The following is an 18,801-nucleotide window of genomic DNA, read 5'->3' on the forward strand; positions in this document are numbered from 1 at the left end:
AGAATTCCACTAGAGTAACTGGCCTAAACTTTTACTTTAAAAATGTAGACTGGGGATGTGTTTTTTTTTTTTCTTTTTTCCTCTGTTCCTCCCTCTCTCCCTTCCTTCCATCCTTCCTTCCTCTCTTTCTTCTGTCTTTTCTTTCTTTCTTGTTCCTTTTGTCCTGGATTTCACTTCATCATACATTTCAAGGGGTAAATTTTACCTCCACTTGGATGACTTCGTATTAAATCATTCCTCAGATTTAAATATGGAGGCTGGAACATTCCACATGCCGCTGGTGGTGGTTTCCGCTTCCGTTGTGATCCTGTGAATCCGCGTGTCCCTAGGAGTCTTCTCTGCCCTGACTTGTTCTATTACTGTCATCCAGGATGTGAGCTTATTCTTACATCCTTCTTCTCTAAAAACTGAAGGGGATTATTCAAAATGCTCAATATTTAACTGACTTTTTTTTTTTTTTTCTGTAAATGCTGACACTGGAAAATTAGGGTAGGGTTGGAACCATGCTGGCTATGTGGGAATATTCTGTCTCCTGGCTTGGCTATCAACTTTAAAAATTACCCCCACCACCACCAGAAAATTCAAATTCATTTTATTTTTTAATTAATTTTACTCATTTTCAATACTTTTCATTCATTCCATTAGTACTGCTGAAGATCAGTCAGTGGCCTGAATTCATTTTGACATTTTTCTCTGGGAGATGTGCCTAAAAGGTATGCTAATATATCAATTAATTTATCATAAATAATGAGATATGTCTTAAGGATGCATTCCTGTAGTTATCCAATAAACAGTTAATGCCAGAAGTGCTCATAATTGACAGACATATGTCACTTGTTTCAAGGTCATTTGTTAGTTGGCAGCACACCTAGAACTCAACACAGTGCTTTCATGTTTTAATATCAAAATTAGCACACTTTTTACTGTTTTTCACGTTACGCACTGTGCTAAAATTTGCATGTGTACATGTCAGTAAAGAGGTGTTTAAGTTCTGTCATGGATTTGTTGTTGTTTAGTTGCTAAGTCATGTCCAACCCTTTGTGACCCCATGGACTATATCCTACCAGGCCCCTCTGTCCATGAAATTTTCTAGGCAAGAATACAGGAGTGGGTTGCCATTTCCTTCTCCAGGGGACCTTCCCCACCCAAGAATCGAACCTGAAGCTCCTGTATTGGCAAGCCTGTTCACCAGGGAGCCGGCAGGGAAGCCCACCTGTCATGTATTCATCTGACCAAATAGCACGGTCTATCTTTTCTCTTATTGCAGCTCAAATGGCCAGATATATGAAAGAGGTGCAAACCAGGAATCAAACAGAAGTGACAGAATTTATCCTCTTAGGACTCTCAGACAATTCAGAGCTCCAGGTGGTCCTCTTTGGATTGTTTCTGTTGATCTATATGGCAAGCATGGTGGGTAATTTGGGGATGATTGTGTTAATTAAGGTGGATCCTTGTCTCCACACCCCCATGTACTTTTTTCTCAGCAGTCTCTCCTTTGTTGATGCCTCTTACTCTTCTTCTGTCACTCCTAAGATGCTGGTGAACCTCGTGGCTGAGAGGAAGGCCATTTCTTTTAATGGATGCGCTGCCCAGTTCTATTTCTTTGGCTCCTTCCTGAGCACTGAGTGCTTCTTGTTAGCTATGATGGCATATGACCGCTATGCAGCCATTTGGAACCCTTTGCTGTATCCAGTTCTCATGTCTGGGAGAATTTGCTTCTTGCTAGTGGCTACCTCATTCCTAGCAGGTTTTGGAAATGCAGCCATACACACAGGAATGACTTTCAAATTGCCCTTTTGTGGCTCCAATAAGATCAATCATTTCTACTGTGATACACCACCCCTGCTCAAACTCTCTTGCTCTGATACCCGCATCAATGGCATTGTGATCATGGCTTTCTCCAGTGTTAGTGTCATCGGCTGTGTTATGATCGTCCTCATTTCCTACCTATGCATCCTTGTTGCCATCTTGAGGATGCCCTCATTAGAGGGCAGGCACAAAGCCTTCTCCACCTGTGCCTCTCACCTCATGGCCATCACCATATTCTTTGGGACGATTCTCTTCATGTACTTGTGTCCTACGTCTAGCTACTCAATGGAGCAGGACAAGATTGCCTCTGTCTTTTATGCGGTAGTGATCCCTATGCTAAATCCCCTCATCTACAGTTTGAAAAATAAGGATGTGAAAGGGGCCTTAAAGAAGATCTTACAGAAACAGATACTGTGAAGCCATGTTACATATCACCCTATTATGTGGAATAAGAATGTTTTCATGTTAACTGTATTGTTTAATTGCTTGAGCTGTTTTTCTGTGTTAAAGTATATTGTTTAAAATGAGATGTATTCTTAATTTCCTGGTGTCTTAAATGTGTATTTATTAGCCTATAGTATGAATCAATAGAGTGGAGGAAAGCTGTCTGGTAAAATATCAAAATACTTGGAACTGGCTGACCTAGATTGAAATCTCAATTTTAATACTGAGCTTTTCCACTCTAATTATATATATATGACTTTGATTGGATCTTGGAAAATAGACTCTGAGACAGATATTTGTATTTAGGAAATTTATTGGAGAGTGTTCCCAGGAACAGTACTGATAAGTAAGGGAAATAGGATTGGGTAGAAGAAACTAATTTGTGATGAAATTGCATCAGAGTACTCAGCCAGTTCCATGTGCAGATCTGGAATTGAGATTATCCTTCTCAGAGATGTTTCAAATTTGAACAGGTATTTATACCTCCATAATAACCTGCTTTAGATATGGGTCACCCACTGGAAGTGGTTTAATTTTCAGAATGACAATGCCTCTCAGCAGGGATATTCCAAGACTAGAGCTCAGCTATGAGGTGTCAGCTGTCGATGCCCTAGGAAGCTGGGGAAGTAAATACTTCAATACTGAAAGTCCAATCTGGGTAGTATATCACAGCATCTATTGTAAATAGTAACACTCTTCCATTCACATGGATGTCAAGAGTACCAAATACTATAGAAGAAAGTCTTAGCTGTTTAATAATATGGGCGCTATAGTAATAATGGGGGGTATAGTTTACTGACTTTGTGAATTAACTGAAGTATTTTGGAGTGTGGTAATCTCAAAGTCAAAGTGTTTTAACTTTTTATCTGTAACCCAGCCAAAGTTTCACATAATTTTCAATAAACATTTATCAGACACAATTATCTATTTATTGCTCATTGTAGTGGGGTCGGGGCTGTCAATGTTGGAACAACAGGGAAAAAACTGTATTTCATGAGATGATATGTTGAAGAAGGACTAAGTAATGATATGGAATCAGCTAAATGTCTGTTTCCTATTTCTTTCTATCCCACTCTCCACTACAGACCAATGTTGGAACATTGGAATACCAATGTCCAAAAGGTTTGTTAGACCCCACAAAGGAGGAGATAACTCATCCTATCCCCCTGGAACAGCCCTCCAATCTCCTGTTAATTCCACTTTTAATTATTAACCAATGTTTCTCTCAAAGACATTAGTGGAACAATGTATTCAGCAGGTAACACATGCTGAAGATATACCATGTGAGAAAACAAAGTTCTTGATTTCATGAAACTTGTTTTTGAGTGAGGAAGACTTTACTGTCAACAGCAAAATGTGTATGCATGTGTGCATAGGCATTTGTTCCTGTTTGTGTGGGATGCATTGTGTGACATGGATAAGAGTTGTGCTTTAAAGAAATTAAAGCAAGAGAATAGGGTTGTATGGAAGTAGAGCAACCTGTGGAAATAACATTTGAGCAAGTCCTGCATAGGAATAACATTGCATGAATATCCATGATGAATACAAAGGCCCTGAGGTAAGATCCTTCTTGGTTTGTTAAAAAGATAGTAAGGGAACAAGTATATGTGGAACAGAGTGAGCAAATAAAAAGAGAGGAAAAAACTGCAATCAGGAAGGTGTTTGGGGAGTGATGAATCAATTGGAGTATGTTATGGTAACTCACTCCAGTATTCTTGCCTATTAAAATAGAAATGAGTAGGGGTTATATTTTCAGTGGAATTCTGAAATTTTGAGGCAAGACCTAATAAATTTTATATCATTTAATTTAATTCAACGTTATGCACAATGGAGTCTTAAGACCATAAAAGAGATTTTGTGCTTCAAATGCCTAACTTATTCCCAAAGGTATAAGTGACTCCCTGGGGAGAAAATAGTTCAATTATCTCAGTGAAAAATAAGTGGATGTCTTAATTTTGGGTTAGTATATTTCAGGCTTTCATTTTTTTAGTGTTTTGCAAAGATGATTAAATCTCAAGAGCATTGTCACAACCTTAATAATCTGACCCTCAGCCTCAAATTCAGAAGCAGCATCTTACACTCTTTGTTGAATTAATTAACCATATCTTGAGTCTGTCACAGCTGAGTTCCTTATGCCACTTCTATTTTCATCAAAGCTATAAATTTCATGCTGTAAGGAAAAAAAAAAATTGTATTCCTGCAAAAACCAATAAATAAAACTAAAGTTATAAACACCACACTTTCAGTGAGTATGTCTTAAGGACAGCAGGTAAGATGATTTACTTTATCTCTAAGTGGTCAGATATAGAAAGCTTCAAAGAGGATTCAAAAAGCATTCAAGAATTTAAGACAAAACCTCTTGGTGCTCTGTGACAACCTGGAGGGATAGGCCCGGCAGGGAGGGAGGCTGAGCATGCAGGGGATGCATGTGTGCCTATGGCCGATTCATACTGACGTAGGCAAAAACCATCACAACATCGTAAAGCAATTATCCTCCAATTAAGATAAATAAATACAAATTTTAAAAACACTATATCTCTAAATTGCAATATGTCTGAAACAGCAAATTTAAGGTTAGCAACTAAACTAACACAATTTTTTTTTAGAAGAAAAGGGTTTAGGATGACTAATAAGAGATGAGGATTTTATAGAATATTCAAGCTATGCATACACATACAAACACATATGTACATATGCATCTATCTGTGTATATATGTGTGTTTTTTTGTGTGTATGAAGAAAGGAAATTTAATTAATTTTGTGCAGAAAGAGTGCCAAAGCACTTGGAATATTTAATACACTGTAGTACATTAAGTAAAATTATTTTATGCTCTTATATGCACACTTTGAGAAACCACTGCAATTGTCATCCTTTATCTATATACATAAACATATGTAAACACATATACACATATAAGATCATATATGTCATATAGAATATAATTCCATTTATATCATATATATATAGATATATATAATGTATACATATATTTATATGTATAAAGTGGACCTCTACAAAATGGCTATGAATTTTTTTAAGTGGCATTTTATAGGGTGGAATTTAACTGATTTTAGAGAAAGAATGGTCAGTTAAAGGACTATTGTAGTAATCTAGGCGAAAGATGATGTTGGCTTGAGCCTTAATGGTAGAAATACAGATGGAAGGAAGTAGTTGGTTTGTTGATGTAGATATTTTGAAAAACAGAGATAGCATAATTGTCTGATAGACTAGTTACATAGTGTGTGAGAAAGAAAAGGAACAATTTTATTCAATATTTATCTGCTTGTATTTAGTTTTTATTTGAACGCATGGAAGTAGAGAGTTGTCACCCACTTGAGATAGAGAATGTTACGTTTGAGAAAATTAAAGGAAGACATGAGCAAATCAGCTTTGAGTCAGGTTGAATCATTATTTGATATTAATGTGAAAATGTAAGTGCATTATAAGTCTGGCATTTGGGAAAGAGGTCAGGGCTGAATTAAATTCAGGAGTTGTAAATATATAGATAGTATTTATAGTCATGAGACTGAATACGATCATGAAGGTAGAGTGTAAATAGAAAAAAACCAAACAATAGAAGAGGATCATGAAATGAGTTCTGAGCTCCTCCAACCTTAACAGTCAGAGAAAAGAGGAATAAACAAAGAAGGCTGAGAAGGAGCAACCCATATGGTAGGAGGAAAACTCAGAATGTTGTGTCCTGGGAGACAAGAGATGATAGTTTTTCAAGGAGTAGTTAGCAACTAACTCTGCCAAATATTGATAGATCAAAAAGTTGAAGATTGAGAATTGACCACTGAATTTGGCAGCATAAAGAACCCTGACAACCTTGACAAGAACAATTTCTGTGGAGTGATGGAGTGAAAGTTTGATTAGAGTGGGCTTAAGAGAAAACAGGAAAAAAAAAAAAATGAACTGAATTCAGGAAGTATTATTTATCCAACTATGCCATACATTTCATTGCCAAAGAGAATGCAGAGGAACTGGATGATACACAGTGAAGGCGAAAAGATCAACAGAGGAGGTGAAAAACTTTGGGAGGTAAGGTAAGATATAGACAAGCAGGGGTTGATTATCAGCAACTTCACACACATGTGGATAAATGCTCATTTTAAAATAAAAGTTGCTGAGTTTACTTAAGAAATCTTTGTTGTTCTGCAGTTAAAAAAATAAAAAGCCTTAATATACATGTTCTTTGGACATTTTAGAAGTAGTTTTACAGTAGAGAATAAACGTTTGATTTTCTTCTTTTTTTTTGCATAATTTATATCTATGATTTCTATCTTATCTCAGCAAGCAAATCATCCATTCTGAGACAAAGGGATGAGCAACCATTCGACAGTGACTGAATTTATTCTCCTGGGGTTCAGTGATCATCCAGAGCTACAGAGTCTTCTTTTTATGATATTTCTATTCATCTATACGATCACTGTGTTTGGAAATCTTGGCATGATCCTGTTAATCAAGATTGACTCCCATCTCCACACTCCAATGTATTTTTTCCTCAGTAACCTGTCCCTTGTTGACTTCTGCTACTCTTCTGTCATTGCCCCTAAAATGCTCGTAAATTTCTGGGCAGAGAACCCAGTCATTTCATTCAATGAATGTGCCACTCAGTTCTTCTTTTTTGGTTCCTTCGCTGGCATTGAGGGATTCCTGCTGACCGTGATGGCCTATGACCGTTACGCAGCCATCTGCAAACCTCTCCTTTACACGGTCACTATGTCCCCCCAACTGAACGCCCTGCTGGTGTTGGCCACATACCTCGCCGGCTTCATAAATGCTGCCGTTCACACGGGCCTCACCTTCCAGCTGTCCTTCTGCCACTCCAGCGTCATCAACCACTTTTTCTGTGACACTCCACCCCTCCTGAAACTCGCGTGTTCTGACACTCGTGTCAATGAAGCTGTCATTTCTGCTTTTGCCAGTTTTAACGAACTGAGCTGCCTCCTGACTGTTCTCATTTCCTGGCTCTACATCCTTGCTGCCATCTTGAGGCTCCGCTCTGCTGAGGGGAGGCGCAGAGCCTTCTCCACCTGCGCGTCCCACCCGATGGCGGTCACCGTCTTCTTTGGCACAATCCTGTTCGTGTACCTGCGCCCAGCGGCAGCTACTCAATGGGCCAAGACAAAGCGGTGTCCGTGTTTTACACGGCGGTCATCCCCATGTTAAACCCGCTCATCTATAGTCTGAGAAACAAGGACGTCAAAATTTCCTTTGGCAAAATTTTTAAAACATCCTCTTTTTGCTTCTGTACTTAGAATTGCCAAAGCGTGGGCTTTCAGGACTCAGGGGGAACTTAGAAATGGCCAAATCCACATGTGTTTACTCTGGCTCCATGTCATTCTGTCATGATGTTTCTTTTCTTGTTTTGTTTTTGCTTTTTTTTTTTTTTTCTAATAGTGGAATTGGACCAAATATTCCAAGCATCCTGGGGAATATGATTGCTCTATATAAATCCCATTTATTCCAGAGAACCTATATGCTTGAAAAAAACAATTATCATAGTTCAACTCCCAATTTAGGAGCATAAAACTCAAAATAGGCATACCTAAAATATATTGTAGGCTTTGTTCCAGACCACTGCAATAAGTGAATGGCATAATAAAGCAAATTGCACAATTTTTTGGTTTCCCAGCGCATGTAACAGTTATATTTATATTATATTGTAGTGTATTAAGTAGGCAACAGCATTATGTCTAAAGTGTATGTATTTTATTTAAAATACTTTATTAAAATCTAGCCTTCAGTGAATTACAATCATTTTACTGGTGAAGGGTATTGCCTTACTGCTGATGACTGCTGACTGATCAGGATGACAGTTGCTCAAAATTTGGGTTGTGGTGACAATTCCTTAAAATGCAGCAATGAAGTTTGCCACATCAATTGACATTGTGACAAAAGATTTGCCTGTAGTATGTAATGCCTTTCCACAGCATTCTACCCACAGCAGAACTTTGAAAGTTCGAATTGATACTCTCAAAGGCTGCCACTGCTTTATCAACTAAGTTTATGTAATATTCTAAATCCTTTGTTGTCATGGCAACAATCTGTACAACATTTTTCACCAGGAGTGATTCCATCTCAAGAAACGATTTGCTTTGCGCATCCACAAGAAGCAAGTCCTCATCCATTAAAGTTTTACCCTGAGATTGCAGCAATTCAGTCACATCTTCAGTCTCTACTTCTAATCAAGTTCTCTTCCTGTTTCCATTACATCTGCAGCTAATCTCTCCACTGAAATTTTGAACTCCTCAAAGTCATTCATGAAGGTGGGATACAACTTTCCCCAAATCCTGTAAATGTTAGTATTTTTACATCTTCCAAATGGATCATGAATGTTCTTAATGTCATTCACAACAATGAATCCATCCTGGAAGCTTTCAATTTCCTTTGCACAGACATCAAAGAAATCACTATCTATAGCAGCCATAGACTTACAAGACATATTTTTTAAAATAATAACATCGGAAAGTTGAAATGATGCCTTGGTCTATAGGCTGCAGAATGGATGGGGAATGTGATTGCTCTGTTGTGTTAGCAAGCTTAAAACCAGCACATATCTTGTTGTACATCTCCATTAGAACTCTTGGGTGAACAGATGCATTGTCAATAAGTTCATAATACTTTAAAAAGAAATATTTTTTCCTTCATTTTATTTTTTCTGAGCAGTGGATCTCAACAGTGAGCTTAGAATATTTAGTGAACCTTGCTTCTCAGCTGGCACTAGTGGTAAAGAACCCGCCTGTCAATGCAGGAGACATAAGAGACATGGGTTCGATCCCAGGGTCGGGAAGATTCCCCTGGAGCAGGCATGGCCACCCACTCCAGGATTCCCGCCTGGAGAATCCCATGGACAGAGGAAGGCTGGCAGGCGACAGTCCATTGTGGCACAGAGTTGGACAAGACTGAAGCAGCAGCATGTTGTAAACAGATGTGCTGTCATCTACACTGTTGTTTTATTTATAGAGCGGAGGCAGAGTAGATTTAGCACACTCTTAAGGGCCCTAGAATGTTCAAAGTGGTAAATGAGCATTGGCTTCAACTGAAGCTGAAGAAGGAATTCATAGGGCCTGGACTCCATCTCAGGCCTGTCCATGCTGGCCGTGCTCGGCTGCCTCTCCAGCAGACTCTGAACTCTCTGCTTAGTGCCTGTGGGGACGACAATGGAAGGATAAGACCCCCTCCAGACAGGGGAATCTTGAAGATCACATCCAGGCTACTCATTGCCTAAGAGGAAGCATACCGTAATCACCCCTGTCTCCGGACAGGTCATAAACTTTTTTTCGTATCTATCAGGATGTAATCACAGGCTTATCAATTATTAACTGGTTGGAATGTAACTGCGGGCTTATTGACTATTGACTGTTTAGACACGTACACATGGGGTAGGTGGTGGGTTTAGACACGTACACATGGGGTAGGTGGTGGGTTTGGACACGTACGCATGGGGTATAAAAGATTTTCACAAATGCTGGTCGGGGCCCTTGGCTAAGAGGAGACTCTGCCTTGGGCCCGCCGGTGTAATAAACTGCACTCCACTATCTGCATTGTCCTGAGTGAGTCTGTTTCCCGGAAAGCGTGGCTATAACAAAGCCTCGAGCTACATTAGCCCCTAACAAGAGAATCAGTCAATCCTTTGAAGGTTTGAAGTGAGGCAAACCCTGTCCTTTGAAACTTTGACTTCTCTTTAGCTATGGAAGTCCTAGATAACATCTCTCTCTAATATAAGGCTATTTCACCCATATTGAAAATACATTGTTCAGTGTAGCTAAATTTATTGTTTTGAGTGTTGTTGTTCCTTACTAACTCTTAAAATTAGATAGTGTAAATCATCTAATGATTTTTCTTCTGTCTCAAAATTGTTTTGGCTAATTTAAGATTTCTTTTTTCTTAACAATCTTTATATAACTTGTAATCAGTTTGTCTATTAAAAATAAGCCAGCTGAACTGGCATTAAAACTATTGATCAATTTTAGACAAACTGGTAACTTAAAAATACTGTACTTAAAACTACTGAATATTACAATCCACAAGGAAGATATATCTCTCCATTATTTAAGTCTCCTTTAATTTCTGTCTGCATGCAGTGTTTTGTGGTTATCAGTATGCAACTCTTGCACTTTTATAAAAAAAAATCATTTTTAAGTGGCTTACTCTTTTGATGTTATTATAAGTGATATACAGAAACATTTATTTTCTAGTTATGGTTGGTTTTTACATAATAATATAAATAATCTATGTATATTGATCTTTACCATGTGACCTTCCACTATATACTCTTAGCATATTAAAAAATAAGATGTACAACTTAATGATCACTGTAATAAATCTAATTAACATCTTATCTGTGTATCTTAAAAGGAGATTCTATATAAACTATTAAGCGATCTGTGAATAGGATGCTTTTATTTTTTTTCCCTTTCGATCAGTACAATTTTATTCATAGATTAGAACTTCCAGTATATTATTGAATCTGCCATAATCAAAAATATAGTGAATTAAATAATCACAAGAACACAAATAACAGTGTCAGTGGGATAGTTTCAGTTATCTGACTGTTTGATATTTGTGTAGCTAAAGCAATTATGTGTTCTTTTAGCAGACACATGTCAACTGGTCTTTGCAATTGAAGCAGAGTGATATTAACCAAGGAATTTGCATCTTCAAATATAAATTAAATAGCGTCTCCTGAAGGCTTTCTAGGGAAATAAAATAAAAACACTTAAAACTCTTCTTTTAGCTAGTATCAAAGTTAGGTAGGTAAATTCTGTGCCCTCCAGTATTATTTGTTGTTATATATATTAAAAAAAATAAGCATTTACTCTTATGTGTGAACTTCTGATCAAGTGACCCCATACTGAAAAGTACTGTTACTTTGCCTTTCGAGAATTAATTCACTACTTTTTATCTCCTTGTTCAATTGCTATCGAGTTAGTCCTACCTCTTCTTGGAAAAATCTGTCTGTAAACATTAGGATTATGACAACGCTATTCTATATTAAAGTATATCAGGATATAGTGGTGGTGGTGGTTTAGTCACTGAGTCGTGTCCAACTCTTGTGCCCACCGACTGTAGCCCACCAGGCTCCCCTGTCCATGGGATTCTCCAAGCAAAAGTATTGGAGTGGGTTGCCATTTCCTTCTCCAGGGGATCTTCCTAACTCAGGGATTGAGCCAGTGTTTCCTGCTTGGATTCTTTATTGTCTGAGCCACCAGGGAACCCCTTATCAGAATGTACTTACAAAAGTACTTTGGGAAACCAAGATTGACATTCAGCTTAAAGAAGGGTCAAATCTTCAAGTATCTTTATGCAAAATAAGGAATCTCTACATTAAGAGGTCAGGAAATAAGGGCTCTACTATCCTACAATTAGCTTTACAATCATATAAGAAACTTTTATTTCATGGGAATATTTAGGATTTTACACTTTAAATTTTTATTTAATTTGTTCAAGGAATCAAGGTAAAGCAGAAAACGTTGGGATAAATAAATATTTTCTACCCCTATCTGAAAAATACATGATTATGCTCAAATCTCCCCCAATGTGCTAAGTTACTGACAATATATGTTTTTATAATGATATACAGATTTATTTCACTGACTGATTTCTCAGATTGTAAGCCAGTATTTGGAAATCTAAAACAATCAGAGATGCCTCTCTTGTCTTATTGAGACTTTACTTTAATTACTTTGATTGTATTGGCTGGAGTTATCAATGCCTTGGAAAATAGAGGCTACTGAGACCATCTCTAGATCCCTTTATTCTCTAACAAATGCAGTATCAAACAATACTCAGATATTATTTACTCATATTTGACTTCTCCTCCTAAATCACCAATTTTGTGATATATCAATTTTATGAATGATCCTGGTTCTCAGTCATTTTTATACATGAAAAATGCAAAATTCATCCAACCACATCTTTGTCTTTTCATAGTATTAAAAGTGATGGTGAACTTTATTTTTGCCAAAGATCTCAGCCACATAGTATAAAACAGGGAACAAAGATGTTATGTAGAGATTTTGGTCTTGAAGGAAAATTAAAGATCTCAAAGCATGAAATTAAGGTTATTTCCTTGAGGGAACAAAGTCTATCTTAATTGGATTATAAGAATTTAAAAAAAAAAAAAAAAAAACTCTAGGGAATATACCTAAGAAACACATTATAAATCTTCCCACCTCATTTTAGAAAATATGTCAGTTTTACAGGTAAGTCATTTTCTACATTTGTTCACTAAAAATATGTTTTTTTATTTTGTGTGAAGATTAATATTCTCACCAATATTGAAAAAATTATTTTCATCATTTATACTTGTTTTTTTCTGTTCAAATGTTAATATTTCATGGCATTTCTGAAAAATCAAGTATTATATACAGGCTCTTCTGATGTGTATGTGAAAACTAAATTTAAAAAGCCTTAAGGTGAAATTCTTGAGGCATGGTGTTTCCAGTCTTATCTTAATTTCACAAAAAAAAAAAAAGAAATGATAATTCCAGCTGTGAGCTAAGTCTGCACTTAAATATTATCCTAATGTGCTTTCCTAAACAAATATATTCAGAGGTGTGCCAGTTTTAAAAAATAACGGAAACAAATTCCTCTTCAGATATTTGAATTCTTTATTTACTGTTCAAATTCTGCCTTCTCAGATTTTCTTTGAATGGCCATCTAAAAGCACTCCACCTTTATTTTCTCCATAGTGTTTTCTTCTTCTTTTTTTTTTTTTGTGTGTGTGTGTGTTTTCTTCTAGGTGACATACTGCTGTAAACATTTGTCTATGTACTCAATATCTGTTACCTCTCTTACAATATATGGTTCTCAAGGATAGGTAATTTGCTCACTCCTGTAATCCCAGGAGCGAGAACAAAAAAAAAAAAAAAAAAAAAAAGCCTCCGTAAATAATGAGTGGGTGGATTTAAAAAGCAGAAACAACAATTCTTCATTCTGCACCTTCTCAGCCATATGTCAAGAGATGCATCTACTCATTAAATGTCTTCTGAACGAATTTAAGCCAGACAAGTACGGGTTTCAGGAGAAAATGCTGGACTGAACATGTCTTCTCATGTGTGTCAAAAACAGTAGGGTATCAGAGGTGCAGGGACCACAGAAACTCTGCATCCTTCATTTGTCCATTTGAATGATGCCATGGACCTGCTGCTTTCCAAACCTGATTTTCATTCTTTTGGCTTTCTTTTTCACAGGATTTGAAAAAAATATACCGAATATGGAGTTTTCCAAGAAAACAGGTTTAATCGTATATGTGTATACACAATTTACAAATAAGAAAGGGAAAGGGAATGTGTGAGTTTGTCAGTGTGTGTTTCCAGCATATATATAGAAAAATATATTGCCAAGAGATAAGGTGCAAATATTTACATAGATGTTCTGATGCATTGGTTGAGAAGAGTAATTTACTGACAGAGAGATAGATCAAACGTAAATGACAAAAGAATGGAATAAATGCAGAATCAGGATCAGATAGAATTCTTCACTTTACCACTTTCAGTTTTTAAGGGATGAGAACATGTCTTCCCCTAACCACACTGTAGTGACTGAATTCATTCTCCTGGGGCTCACAGATGACCCGGTGCTACAGAAGGCCCTGTTTGGGGTGTTCCTGGTGATCTACCTAATCACACTGGCAGGGAATCTGGGTATGATTGTGCTCATCAGGACCAATCCCCACCTCCAGACTCCCATGTATTTCTTCCTCAGCCACCTCTCCTTTGTAGACCTTTGCTATTCCTCCAATGTTACTCCAAATATGCTGCACAATTTCCTCTCAGACCAGAAGACCATCTCCTACGCTGGATGCTTCACACAGTGTCTTCTCTTCATTGCCCTGGTGATCACTGAGTTTTATCTCCTTGCTTCAATGGCCTTGGACCGCTATGTAGCCATCTGCAGCCCTCTACATTACAGCACCAGGATGTCCAAGGAAGTGTGCATCTTTCTAGTCACAGTCCCTTATACCTGTGGATTCCTCAATGGTCTCTCTCAGGCACTGCTGACCTTTCGCTTGTCCTTCTGTGACTCCCTTGAGATCAACCATTTCTACTGTGCTGATCCTCCTCTGATAATGTTGGCCTGCTCTGACACCTATGTCAAAAAGATGGCGATGTTTGCGGTTGCTGGTTTCACTCTCTCAAGCTCTTTGTTCATCATTCTCCTCTCTTATGTTTTCATCATTGCATCTATCTTGGCGATCCGTTCGGTGGAAGGCAGGTACAAAGCCTTTTCTACCTGTGGTTCCCACCTGACAATAGTCACTCTATTTTATGGAACCCTCTTCTGCATGTACTTGAGGCCTCCAACTGAGAAGTCTGTAAAGGAGTCCAAAATATTTGCAGTCTTTTATAGTTTTTTGAGCCCAATGTTGAACCCTTTGATCTACAGTATGAGGAACAAGGATGTGATCCAAGCCATGCAGCAAATGATTAAGAGAAATCTTTCATAATATTGCAGTTTAAACATCTGTTCCTTTGATATGACTGAATATCCATAACAGCCTTGTGTTTTAGAGCTTAGAAATGAGTAACACAGAACTCTAACTGTGATAGAATTTCAGGTTTCTTTTTTTATTATTATTATTATTATTTGAGGATCAGGATCATTTAGTCATTGGGACAAGACAGATAGCAGTCTCTTCTTTTGATTAAGCAAAGAGCTGTGTTTCACTCTTGGCCAACAGAATATTCTGATGTCAAACTACTTAACATTTTGCCTAAATTTTATAGTCTTGAAAACCACTGTGGCTTTCAGGACCCAAATTTAAACTCAGTCTTTGCAACTCTTAATCCAATGGCTGACCTATTTGGAGTCATTTTTTAATATTCTACTTATTGATGTCTATTTGTGATTTAAATTTTTGTACTCTGTAAGTCTTTGGGTGAAACTCACCTCAGAAATTCGTGAGAGTATACATCAACATGTGTGAAAAAATCATAAGTAACACAACTACAGATGAGTTCTCACTTTTAGTGAGCTCAGTTCAGTCGCTCAGTCGTGTCCGACTCTTTGTGACCCCATGAATCGCAACATGCCAGGCCTCCCTCTCCATCACCAACTCCCGGAGTCTACCCAAACCCATGTTCATCAAGTCGGTGATGCCATCCAGCCATCTCATCCTCTGTCGTCCCCTTCTCCTGCCCCCAATCCTTCCCAGCATTAGGGTCTTTTCCAGTGAGTCAACTCTTCTCAAGAGGTGGCCAAAGTATTGGAGTTTCAGCTTCAACATCAGTCCTTCCAATGAACACCCAGGACTGATCTCCTCTAGGAAGGACTGGTTGGATCTTCTTGCAGTCCAAGGAACCCTCAAGAGTCTTCTCCAACACCACAGTTCAAAAGCATCACTTCTTCAGCGCTCACCTTTCTTCAGCGTCCAACTCTCACATCCATACATGACTACTGGAAAAACCATAACCTTGACTAGATGGACCTTTGTTGGCAAAGTAATGTCACTGTTTTTAAATATGCTATCTATGTTGGTCATAACTTTCCTTCCAAGGAGTCAGTGTATTTTATTTTCATGGCTGCAATCACCATCTGCAGTGATTTTGAAGCCCCAAAAAATAAAGTCTGACACTGTTTCCACTGTTTCCCCATCTATTTGCCATGAAGTGATGGGACCAGACGCCATGATCTAAGTTTTCTGAATGTTAAGCTTTCAGACAACTTTTTCACTCTGCTCTTGTGCTTTCATCAAGAGGCTTTTTAGTTCTTCACTTTCTGCCATAAGGGTGGTGTCATCTGCATATCTGAGGTTATTGATATTTCTCCTGGCAATCTTGATTCCAGTTTGTGCTTCTTCCAGCCCAGCGTTTCTCATGATGTACTCTGCATATAAGTTAAATAAGCAGGGTGACAATATACAGCCTTGACGTACTCCTTTTCCTATTTGGAACCAGTCTGTTGTTCCATGTCCAGTTCTAACTTGTTTCCTGACCTGCATACAGGTTTCTCAAGAGACATTATGCATTAAATCCTAACAAATGAACTAGTGAGAAAATGATCATCTCCACTTAATAAGCTTTACTTGTTAGGCACAGAGGGACTAAATGACCTGCCCAAAGTCATTCAGCAACTTAGTAGCACAAAGGCAATTTTATTCCAAATTTTCTCTCTTTCCAATTCATATTGAAGTGGCTAAACCTCTTTTATGTGCATGATAAGTTACTTCAGTCGTGTCTGACTCTTTGTGACCTTATGGACTGTAGCCCACCTGGCTCCTCTGTCCACGGGGTTCTCCAGGCAAGAATACTGGAGTGGGTTGCCATGCCGCCTCCAGAGGACCTTCCTAACCCAGGGATCGAAGCCACATCTCTTACTTCTCCTGCTTTGGCTGGTGGGTTCTTTAGCACTAGCACCACCTGAGAAACTCAGCTAAATCCCTTATTATACAACAAATACTGGATGGGATGTTGGGGGTGATGAAGTGACCAGGTTATTGCTATAAATGATCATGGTGGTTGTAATGAGAGCAAAATAACTAATAACAGCTAATGTGAATTTCTTCTACATGTCCTCAGGATGATTTTTGGGTAATATAATAGAACTGTCTTGTTGTTGCATGTAGCAGGCAATTTTGATATGTGGAAGATTTATTTTGACTGTGTTTTATGAATATATGTTTCAGATTATAAAACACACATATTCATTATAAATGACTAGAAAATAAAAAACAGATGTGAAGAAATAACTTTTATGAGTTATGTGTTCTAAACCAATGAATGAATTCTCTTTGTGTTTTTAAATACCTCTTCTCAATAATTTTATGTACATATATTATTATAATTGATAAAGCAAAATTGGAATCATGTGCTATATATAAATTTTGAGTTTCATTTGATAGCATAAGGTTTACATTTCAAAGATACTATTTTTGGTGAGCACCACTTTTAATGCAGTTAATATTAACAATTAAATCACACTAACTTAGTTACAAAAATAATTGAACATATTAATTGTAGAAAAACAAAGAAATACCAAAAATACGTAAAACATAATGTTTTCCCTGTTTTTTTTTTTTAACTAACTAATTTATTTTAATTGGAGGCTAATTACTTTATAATATTATAGTGAGTTTTGCCATACATTGACATGAATCAGCCATGAGTGTTCCCCATCCTGAACTCACCTCCCATCTCCCTCCCCATCCTATCCCTCAGGGTCATCCCAGTGCACCAGCCCTGAGCACCCTGTCTCATGCATTGAACCTGGACTGGAGATCTCTTTCATATATGATAATATATATATTTTGAAAAATATTTCAGAAAACCAAATGTACAGTAACCGTTACCAAGGGAACAAGGGATTAATAATGGTCACAAGGTCAGGAGGCAATCCATATCTCAAGAAAGAGGATCGAAACTAAGCAGTTTTGTCATAAAGAGAATGTTTACTGAAGGAGAGACCCAAGCCTGTCTTACACAATGACCTCAGTCCTGGGAGCAGCTTGATGTTCCACTGATAAGGAACAGAGAATTTATGAGAAACAGCATGTAGGAATCCTCCTGTTAAACATCCCCTGACAATTCTCCCGTATTTATTTATAATATTTTACATAGGGTTCTGACCATTTGAGTTTGTTTAGTTTTAACAATTTTTGCATGAAGGCAATGATAAACGACCCATATAATTGTCAAGACAATCACCAAAATTACAATTCCAGACCCTTTGCTGTGAGTAATGCTTTGAAACCATCCGCGTGGGTCTAGCCCAGATAATTGATCAGCTAGTTTTTCAGCTAAAGTTTCCAAATTAGTGGAAGAGGGCAGATTTTTAGAAAAGGTATCAAATATTTCTTTTTGTAATAATTGTACATCCAGAGAGGCATTATCATGTATGTTTTGTAAATGAAATTTGATTTGTTCCCAGTTGTAGGCACTATTATTGAATTGAACAGGAGTAACACAAAATTGAGTAGAATTCCAATCACATTTTAGAATCACCTGTTTTAGTACATCTGTTAATTGATCTCCAACCCGTTTGATGGCTGTTTTTAGTTCCTGTATTTCATCTTGAATATCTTCATCTATCTGAGCTTGAGTGGCCCACATAGTATGGGCATCTTTAGTCCAATTTTGGATAAAATTATGTGTTTGAATTGAGGTTTGTAAAGCAACACCAGTGACAGCAGCAGTGGTGCAAATAGGTATTAATCCAAAAATGCCAAAAATCAGCCATCCGATGAATCGTTCAGATCGCTGGAGCAATTTAGTAAGTAACCGGGAAGCAAGTTCAGCCATGGGACCTTCTTCTCAGGGCCACTGGAGATTTATTGGTAACCACAGATTACATCAGGATCGAAGAATCAAAAGGGAGTCATTTCTCAAAGAAATGGAGGAGTTAAGACAAGTATATAATTTGCAATTTATGCAAGTTACAGAACGTAAAGTCTTATTGAATTGTAGATTTCCTATAGCTACAACGAAAGGAAGTGGAACACAGGCTTGTATAAAATATGATTGATTATAGCGAAAGAAATAATTGCTATGACTACGACTGGTCCCTGTGAAATGTCCAGTCCAAGTCTCAAGTTCTTCAGT

General features: G+C 37.5%; 3 protein-coding genes across 3 annotated transcripts; all 3 read left to right on the top strand.

The window, feature by feature from the left end:
- The first annotated feature begins 1,254 nt into the window (after positions 1–1,254).
- LOC122700171 (olfactory receptor 5AP2) lies at positions 1,255–2,237 on the top strand. Its single transcript, XM_043912856.1, has one exon. The coding sequence runs from the start codon at positions 1,273–1,275 to the stop codon at positions 2,224–2,226; it is 954 nt and encodes a 317-aa protein (XP_043768791.1). The 5' UTR covers positions 1,255–1,272; the 3' UTR covers positions 2,227–2,237.
- Positions 2,238–6,745: 4,508 nt separating this feature from the next.
- Positions 6,746–7,426, top strand: LOC122700490 (olfactory receptor 1020-like). Its single transcript, XM_043913405.1, has one exon. It carries the CDS (start codon positions 6,746–6,748, stop codon positions 7,424–7,426), a length of 681 nt encoding a protein of 226 aa, XP_043769340.1.
- Positions 7,427–13,721: 6,295 nt separating this feature from the next.
- Positions 13,722–14,727, top strand: LOC122700311 (olfactory receptor 5M10). The gene has a single exon (XM_043913103.1). It carries the CDS (start codon positions 13,779–13,781, stop codon positions 14,709–14,711), a length of 933 nt encoding a protein of 310 aa, XP_043769038.1. The 5' UTR covers positions 13,722–13,778; the 3' UTR covers positions 14,712–14,727.
- The last annotated feature ends 4,074 nt before the right edge of the window (positions 14,728–18,801 follow it).

This window comes from Cervus elaphus, chromosome 1 (assembly GCF_910594005.1).
Source record: "Cervus elaphus chromosome 1, mCerEla1.1, whole genome shotgun sequence".
Taxonomy (NCBI): Eukaryota; Metazoa; Chordata; class Mammalia; order Artiodactyla; family Cervidae; genus Cervus; species Cervus elaphus.